General features: G+C 36.4%; 1 protein-coding gene across 1 annotated transcript; it reads left to right on the forward strand.

Moving 5' to 3' along the window:
- The first annotated feature begins 872 nt into the window (after positions 1-872).
- On the forward strand, positions 873-9,887 carry adm2a (adrenomedullin 2a). Its single transcript, XM_052555042.1, has 3 exons — positions 873-1,040; positions 1,365-1,585; positions 8,530-9,887. The coding sequence occupies exons 2-3, from the start codon at positions 1,506-1,508 to the stop codon at positions 8,936-8,938; spliced, it is 489 nt and encodes a 162-aa protein (XP_052411002.1). The 5' UTR covers positions 873-1,040; positions 1,365-1,505; the 3' UTR covers positions 8,939-9,887.
- Positions 9,888-10,177: the final 290 nt, after the last annotated feature.

A 10,177-nucleotide genomic window follows, 5' to 3' on the forward strand; every position in this document is an offset into this window, starting at 1 on the left:
TTTTATTTTTAGATTTTACCCAGCATTATGATATCTGGAAATCCCTTTAAATGTTTTCTTTATTTGTTATTGATGGCACAATTGTTGCTTAAACATGGGATTAAAAAAATCATTTAAAAACTGAACTGAGCTTGTGATATTTAGATTTTTCAAGGAAAAAGAGAGATACCACAACTTGAAGTACAATGTTTGTTTGTCAAATGCAAAACCAGCTTTAAAACTGCACCATGACCATGAATGAGAGATACAAAAAAAAAAGAAAAATAAATAGTAAATCATACAGATAATGACATGCCGATTTAAGAAAATGTCACTAAACATATTCTGGGGTTTACAGTGAAAATATGCATATTAAATAAGAATAAAACTACAGCCCATTCAAACTCCACACAAGAAGACTATTCTTTATATAGTAAGTACATTTAGGACTTATTGAAAGAGAATTTCTATCAAATCAATTATCACCCAAATGCACATTGATTACAGACGTGGCAGGGTGCGTCCTGCCCTCCTGAGTTTCTGGGGAAGTCAACCAGTCTTAGCATCCTTATCCCCTCTGCACACACACTAATGCTGAGAGATAAGAAGAGAGAAGGGGTTTCCTGAGAATTAGTAAAAGGAGGTGAAAATGCTTGTAAGTTATTTTATTGGTACTATTTAAAGCTTGCCTTTTGTTATTGATCACAATGTGTAACAATGCAAAAGCTATTGCTTCTCTTATAAAGACATAGTCAAAAGTCATATTCAAGCCAACATCTAATAGCCTGCATGTTACAAGCAGTCCTTGAAATTCAATATCAGGCAAAGTTACACGTTTAAGAAATAGGGGAACAGCTGTGTTTGACACCAATCGAGTTTGCCCTTATATCATTCGACACACCTTTGGAAAATGTCCCGCCCAGTCCATATTTAAACGCGTCAATGTCAGAAGAACCTCAGACTTCACAAGCGCAGATAGATCTTGGCGAGCGCGTGCGCCCCCGTGGGAAAATTCTCGAGACACTTTTGCGCGTGGCATTAGATCTTCACCTGAGATAAAGGTCAGTAACGTTTATTTATAGGCTATATATATGATGCACTTAAATAAAATATACTCAGAACGAGTTTTAAAACGGAACTAAGAAAAGGAGTAGGCTGTAATAATTAGTTAGCAACTAATTAGAGCTGATGCACTAATACAGCTTACTCTGTGCATGACATTAACCCTTTAACTTTAATCATATAACTATTAAATGCAGCTGGCATTACTACAGATATGAACAGCAAATGGTTGCAGTAGGCTACTAATGTGTTTTTCATTTGCGCGTGGAGAAAAAAAAAAATCTAGTAGGCATCAATTAATATTTTCCTCCCTTTCATTTCAGGAACAGTTGAAACACCACAAAACCCTGAAGTTGGACTTTTAGTCTGACTTGGTAGTTTCAGTTGCTGGAAATTCAATATTGTCCAGGTGCATTGGAAGCACCCTCCTGCTCAAGGGGGCGTGTGAACATTATTCGTCCACGATGAGAGCGCTTTTCCCGGTTTTTGTGTATTGCATCAGCCTGCTCTCCTCACATTTGCTGGCTCAACCGGTGAGAAACAGGTAGGAATCTGCTTTTTAAATAGCCTATCTAAAATATGATTGTCGGACCATTTAACTTTTGTTTTGGATGTTTAGTATAGTAGCCTATGTAGGTAAGCTATATGGGCAGACTTCTGTTGTGAAGTAATTAAAGAAGCGATGAAGAATGAATGAACGGCTGCGCTGTAGCCTACTATTAAAGGAGCCGTTCTTTTGAGTCGAATCTTTCTAATAAATCCGCTGAACCAGTTTACTAAACCGGTCTGAGCGAATCAGACTGAGCTGTTCTCGAGTCATCAAATCACTGACTTAAACCGAAAACCGTTCCTTTTCGTTACATTTCGAAAAGCTACGTACATTTTTGAGAAATGTTGCAATGACAAACTGATTTTGCATGTAAATTAAGGCCTATATAAATAGCATATTAAGAATAGTAAAACCTTATTTTTTATATTTGTATTATAAATGTAAATTATAAGGATGTTTTGTTTTTATGAACTGAGTAAGAGCACATGAAATTAAAAATAAAGACACTTTCATAAACAGCAACTAAGTATTTTAGCCTTGCCGGTGAATCTTTAAAACGGATCATTCAAAAGAACCGATTCGCTAAAAGAGTCAAACGCGCAAAATTGTCTTTGCTCCTTCAAAAAGTTAAACACACATGATGAAAGACAAACTTAACTGCAGTTTTCATCAACATTTCGAAGTAGACTTGCACCAGGGATGTTGTATTATATACAAAAGGAGATTGAAACACAAAGAGACGATGTTATGTCGCGACGGATACTGGTTGAAGTGAACGAGGTCAGTCAGGGTGGTAGACGTGACTGTTTAAACGCACGCATCCCACCATTCACAGTTGACTGCCGGCCGGCCTTTTTAGAAAACCAAACTTGTTCAGTGATAATATTTAGAATATATAAACATACAGTCCATTATAAAAAAAAGCTTATCAAATAAGTAATTAATATACATTCATATACAAAGATTGCTTTATATTTGTAACTAACTGAATGCACATTGAATGCTGGTGTAAAGAATCACATGACCAGAGCGGTTTCATTGAAGTTTGCGCCTCTGAAAGGTGACGTGTTAAACCTCCATCAATAGAAATATGAAAAAGAAATACATAAATATAATATTTAAAGGGCATACCATTATGTATTACTATATTATGCTATTATATATATATATATATATATATATATATATATATATATATATATATATATATATATACACACACACATATATATTCCAGTAGTAAAATGTTTTATCAGTGGGGAAGCCCAAAGCGCCTTATTCTGAAAAAGGAACTGAGAAACATTATGAAAAATAGATTTCAAAGTATTATTACATTAAATGAAAGTAGTTTATTATTGGATTTGATTTTCATTTCCTTTTCCCCTGTTTTTCCTGATAATGAGAGAAGCTTCAAAGTTTTGGATTTTATTGAGGAACTTTTTTACTGTCGTAGTTTCCCATTTATTATAAAACACACTCTCAGTAACTTTCCTAAACCTTTATTGGGAAATTCACATAGGGATAAATCCCGGGGGGAGAGGGGGATTTATTTAAAGGTTATCCCCCCTAAAATTATGATAAAAAAAACATGCTGTGTATTGTAAATAACAATGTTTTATACTTGTAATCATTGTTTTAATAGTAAAACAACACAAATGTATACAATGTATACAATGTTCCATTTTACATAAGGTAAGTGGTGAACTTCATTGCATCATGCACTTTTTGGCTCCTAACCTCACAAAACAAGTCATTAGTCATTTCCCAAAAGAGGTGCATATCATGTGATTAACAGAATACTTAATTGTTACCGCCATGCCATCTGAAGTGACACAAATGAATGTACAATCTGTTTTTTTGTTGTTTTTGTGATAAGTGCTTGCGTCATTTCTGAGTCAAGGTTAGTCGAATAAGAAACAGCCTGATTCAAAAGTATAATTAAATATTCAACAAATCTGACAAAGGGATAGTTTACAGTGGGAGTATGTTATCAGGCACTTTTTTCCCAAATGCTCATTTGATTGGCCTTCAAATTCCTGAAATAGTATATTGAGAAGTTATTCTTGAAAACTGCAATTTAAACGTAATAAAGCAATGACATTCTTTGTCAAGTCATTACTGCTGGCTGACGACTGATGACTGCACTCAAAAGGAATGAAGTGCTGAGCATGAGTGTCTGTGTGTGCCCTCTTCTGGCTGACACCTGCTGTGCTGAGCTGAGCATTTCTCTTCATCTTGTCTCTCTTCACAATATTAGGACGAACAGACGAACAAAAACTGATAATTCAAGCTCTGAACGGCTGCACTAGAAAATTGTATCCCATAAGTTTAATGGATACTTTTTTCTCAGAACTTAATCTTGCCTACATAGCAGCTCATTAAACCTCATAATGCCTCATGCATCAAACCAAAATGTAAAGGATAGGCTTCATATCCCCTTGATCTAATTGTGGCACATGCAAGCTGCATGCTTTTCTGCTGGGCTTTGCAATATTTGGTGAGGACATTAGACTGATATTGAGTCAGAGACGTCTGATTTACAGTTATACAGTGACAATAAACAACTGATAAATACTGTTCTGTTAAGCAGTTTCTGATTACTGTAATAAGGTCGGGTGGCTTTAAAGAGACAGTTCACCAAAAAATGAAACTTCTGTCATCATTTACTTACCCCCTTGTCATGAGATGCTTCTCTTCTGCATGCAAAAGTGGATTGAATCTCCAAAAAGACTGATAAAAGCATTATTAAATAGTCCCTATCTGGTCTATCTGTTTTTCTTTGACCTTTCGATATCTCTCAGTTGTGTCCTAATTCTTCTTGGAGAACTTTGGGTTCTTTGCATGGACTCACTTAGTGTTCGATAAGCGTCCATGTACACAGAACGTACAGCAACCTTTGCGATACCAGCCAGGGATTTTTATTGTTTGACATGCTTTGACATGCTGTCCCTGAATCGAACATGGCCTGTTCTAGTGGTTTAAACTCTCTCTCTTTTTTTTGGAAGGAAACGGGTTTCTGAGAATAGCTATGCACAACATAACCTAGTTTTCTCCCTTACATAATATCTTGAGGTTTAGTTTGTGAGAGAATATGCATAGAAAAGCCAAGTAACAAGTCAAATGTATATTTCAAAACAGCAGCCGTAACAAGGATGCTTATTTGTGGTATTGTCTGCATTCCATGCCCGAAATGGTTGTTTGGTTCAGCGCTGTGTTAGAGAGGATATATGAGGCTCTTGGTATAAATTACTGACTTTTTATCCTCTTTATAATCATCAATAAAGAAGATTTAAAGGACGTTGATGTTGCTGTCTATTACAGAGCATCAGATCTGCTCTCAGTTAAGTTGGAGGAAACAGGTCCCAAAGTTCACTTTTTCTGTGCTGCACTGGTTCACACTCAATGGGAATCTGGGCCGGTCATGTTTGGTCTTGAGTTATGCAGTCCTCCGTTTACAACATAAACATTCACATTTTACACCACGCTGCTTGGTCATTATTGATAGCAGCGAGAGGGAAAACTCATCCATCAGGCAGAATTCCGTAGTGGATTAGTAACTAAGACCAGAATTCCTTTCTCCTCATCCTCAAGCGGCATGTTTCCACTCGGAACTGAAACCATAAAAACCATAAAAACAAACACAAGACGAGAAAGGATTTGAAATTGCCCTTAGTTACCGCTATACGCTAACCATTGACAGGCTCAAATCGCTAATTCACTAGTCAATTAATTCACAGTTTAACCCTTAAAGTGCTGTTTCTCCGGTCTATATTCAACAGTCAAGTATTTCACATTTTATATGGAGCAAGTTTAAGGTGGTTTAGAGGACAAGGGTCATTTTCTTTGGTTTCATGAACTAATCTAACGTTGGTCAATTTAATTACTCAAATAACTAGCTGTCTCAGCTGTCTCAACAGACAGCCTTTTACAATTAGATTTCTATCGATCTCCACCCTCACCACCCATTTATTGAAAGTAGATTATCAGAGTTGTATATGTAGCATATTAGTATTATTATGGCACTTCAACATATAATAAAAAATATTTTTATTTTATATTTTTAACATTAAATAAGCATTATTTAGATGGTTAAACAAATAAAACAAATGACATTGAATTATATAAATCTATTTTTTTAAATTCTATAATATATTTTTGGGTGCATCGCATTCATTTTTATTGTACTGTACCTGAGCATAAAATCTACTTTATGTGCCATATCTAAAAGGATATATATTTCAGTAACTGGAGAAGGTCACTTGCTTTGACTTATGGTCACGTAATCCATTTAAGAGCACAGGTACAATAATTACTTCTTCTCTGTGGCTAAATATAACCCGCTTATGACCAATTCACAAACAGCCATGACCAGTTTCAGAGAGGTGTAAAAATCACGGGCTTACGGCAAGAATCAACAATAATACTGCATTGATCTGACCTGCCTCTCTCAGTGGAGGATTACAGAATAAACCACAATCAAATATCAAATCTCCTTGTTTTCCCACAAAGAAATTGTTCCCACAAGGCATCACAGGGTTTTGGTGGCAGTCTGCCAGCACCAAGCCAGACAAGAGGTTTGCAGCCAGTGGCAGAAATGAGCAATGAACATGTTGCATTACAAAAGATGAAATCACTCAAGATGTAAAGTCCACCTCCAAAGGTGTTCAGGTTGATATTCGCTCATTTGATGGAGATTTGACATGGTTTCTGAGTGCCTCAGCTATTCAGTGTATTGCAAACTTGATTACCACCTTTATACCACGATACGTTGAATTTTGAGGTCCAGGTGCTAATTTTCCTGACTGCACACTATGCTCAGACTACAAATACCCCAGAATCACAGATCCCATTTCATTGTGGTCTGTTAGGTAAATGTCAGCAAGTGAGATTTTTAATTAGCACGTCTGCTCAACTATATGTTAGGTTTCAGCCCTGCTCAAGTTTATTCACCATCTAACAAATGGAACACAATGGGATGGATAAACAGGACATTTCTAGAATAAAGCAGAAATCTCTGTAGGTCTAGAAAACCCTAAAATCACAAAGCAGCAGTTAGAAAAAAACATTTTGGTTTCCTCAAAGAACCTTTAGTGGAGCAGTTCTAAAATTTGAATAATTTGAAGAACCTATAAAGAACCTTTTGTGCAATTGAAAGTTCCATGGATGTTTAAAGTTCTTCAAGTATAGAAATGTGAGTGCATTTAGTATAAGCCACGAGACAGGGTCGAATATCAGATGTTTTCAAGGATTTGAGAAATACTGAGGTGTGATAATGGGGTTTCAGAAGAGGTGGAAGGTTAAACGGATGAAGTCATAGTTGGATTGAGCTCAAAGAGAATCTAGCTTTGATTATGTGAAGCCCCTGAGACGTTTTCAGAGGTGTGGAGACTGAATACGCAAAAATTGAAATACTGCATGACATATTAGACCAGTGGCATGGCATACATTGAAACAGAGGGAAAATTACTATTCACCCAGGCCACTTTGGGCAGATAATCATTATATTTTAAAAAGGTGGTATTTTGGTTGACCACAATGCAATGGAAAAAACTAGCCGGGTGCATGTAGTTTGTGCACTGAGAAAGTAAACTTTCTGAGGGAAAGAAGAAGAAAAGAGAAGAAAATTCCTACAAAAAATATAGGTAAATAATATAACAATATTATATTAAGAATAAAGTGCTTAAAAACAATATAAAGTAAATAATAAAAGGTCTAATGTTAAACATTTACACAAAAATTGCAAGTCTAAGTGATATATCTGGAAAGCTGAGTTTTGTAAACTTTCAAGAGTGTGCAAGCAAAAAATGTCAAAGACATGTCTGGCGATGTCAGCATTACTCAGCATGCTTTTCTCGCTAAGTTTAGCATGATACCGTGAGATTAGATGGTGTGCTCCAACTCAGCTATACACCCTGTCATTTCTCAAATTTCAGCTTTAGAGGTTTTGTAGAAATGGTTTGTTCTTTTATAGTAATGCTTATGGCAGATTTTTAAGATCATTTGGAAATAAAAGTACAAAAATGCATGTAATAAAAGCGTAAAAATGCAGGGAACGGTGTCCTTCACAAGTCAAAATATTGCCTCTGTCTTAGCATGCACCTGCCATGACTTGCTGCTTGCTAATTCTAAGAGCAAAATCTGTGCAAAAAGCAAGGATCTCAGTGTCCAGTGTGTGATAATCAAACAGAGAGCAGGTGGCCTCGGCCATTATAGCAAAACCAGAGTAAATCAAGTGTGTTTGCCGTACACGGTTTTACAAGGAGTCAGTGGCTGCAGTAAATGTTTGCACGGTTGACCAAACTGCACATTTAGTATCTGCAGTAAATGATGCTACATGTTGGATCAAGCCAAACTTGCAGTAAATAGTTGCATAAACCCAATTTCACAATGAAATGTGCTATTATTTTTTTATAGTTTTATACCTTACATTTTTGCAACCAGTATTCGTCCATAGCAAAATAAATAGAAAAGTGTAAGGTGCAATTTAATATTTATTAATAAATCATAAATAATCAAATTAATTAATTTAACAAAAAGTAAATCAATTATATTAATTATAAATTATGTATGAAATGATATAATGTTTACACATATATTTTTAAGCCCTTATAGGAATTGATATATTGATAAGTTAAATAAATTATATTACTTATACAATTATTTATAAAATAACTTGCATTCATAACTATTAAAATCAAACATTTTTTTTACGTGTTAAGCTGTGATAGCTATTCTTCATTAGAAGAAAATGGAGAGATTATAACCGATTTATAAAAGTGTTTTTTTAGCATTAAAATATTTGACAACAGAAATGGATCAAATATGTTTCAAATTGCCCAATCAGAATCAAGTATTCCAGAGTGCAGTGAAACAACATATTACTTCCTGTTCAAACCTGAGCAAGTGCATTTATAAGTCCCTTTTCTGTCTCATTGCAGGTCGGACTTCATGACAAGACTCCATCAGCTAAGAGAGGAAAACAGCATCTCCGCAGATGTTACTGAGAGCCCAAACACCGACCATGGCATCTCCATCGACCGCACCATTCTATGGAGGGCCATTCTCTCCAAATCTCCACCTTCAGACCCAACAAGAAACCAACTCCCCATTGGTCAACCAAGAGCAGGAGAGTCCACCGAAACAGGAGAGAACCCTAGACACAGAGGTCGTCGCCATGTGCACTCAAAAGGCCACCACAACCATCATCACGGCCAACTGAAGCGCGTCGGATGTGTCCTCGGTACCTGCCAGGTGCAAAACCTCAGTCATCGCCTTTATCAACTGGTCGGGCAAAGCGGACGCCAAGAGTCGCCCATTAACCCACGCAGTCCACACAGCTATGGATGAAGATAGAGGGGCGTCCGGCTAAAACTAAGACCAAGAAAACAGCGTTACACATATCTGTCCTGGTGTTTGTTTATTTTATTGCAATAGGATACTGCTGTAGTACTCTTTCCTCCTCTCTGCCCTGGTTTTCTGGAGTGTATACTGTGCCTTTTTGGACAGAAAGGACCTCTTGTTACTTGATGGCGAATTTTGAATTGAAACACTTTGACCCTAGCCTCCCATTTTTCGGTACTCAAACTGATTCTTTATTTTCATATTGTCATTAAATCTTCAGATAAGAGATTATTCCGCATCACGTCCCGACTCATCTAAGGCTGTTAACTTCTACACCACTGATCAAACCGCCTGAGCCTTTAATGTGGATTTCAGCAAGGTGTGGGATTGGATTTCTGTCAATGTGAGGCTCATGTGTTCCAAAAAAAACTCTGAACCCTCTCACCTTGTGTCTCCAGAAGACTTTTAAGAAGAAAGCAGGCTTCGGAGGTGGTGCGCGACCACCATCTGATACCTTGTACCCTTGAATAGCTACTGCAACTTTGGGTTTAAATGTTGGGTTTTAGACAATGGTGAATTGTCTGAATTTATAAACACAGTTGTCCCTTGGTTGAACCCACATAACAATACAGTAGCAATCGCAGCTGAATCCGGATTAACACATTGTTGCTTCTACGTGTGCTTTGAGGGTCTGGCGCCTGAAAAATTACACTTCACGTGGTTTATAAAGTCACGAGAATGAGTTGTAATCCACAAGGTCTCAGTTTCAACTCCTGCTGAGCTTTGCTGCATTTTATAAACAGAAGCAAGACTTTTTGGAGCAATTCTAAATGATGGTCATAACTCATCTATAAATACCCATAACCAAGGTTACAGCTCCATAATAGAGCCTTAAACTAGCTTAAGGGCTGCTTGAAAACCATTTTGATTGCCAAAACACTTTAAAAAAAAATATTATATATATATATAAAAAAAAAAAAGCATTTCGTCATGATTTACTCAAAGTTCCAAACTGGTGTGTCTTTGTCATTCTGTGGAACACAAAAGAAGATATTTTGAAAAATGTCCATACAATGTGAGTCAAAGGGAACTTAAGTTGGTTTTGGACCCCGTTCACTTTCATTGTATGTACACAAGCAGTATTTTTAGCAAATTGACCAATTCTTAATATCATAAATGCCCTTACATTTTTTCTTAACACACGTTGACTGGCGTTGCTTAAGTAATTCTCAAACTCATTCTTGT

This window comes from Carassius gibelio, chromosome B4 (assembly GCF_023724105.1).
Source record: "Carassius gibelio isolate Cgi1373 ecotype wild population from Czech Republic chromosome B4, carGib1.2-hapl.c, whole genome shotgun sequence".
In the NCBI taxonomy this organism is placed as follows: Eukaryota; Metazoa; Chordata; class Actinopteri; order Cypriniformes; family Cyprinidae; genus Carassius; species Carassius gibelio.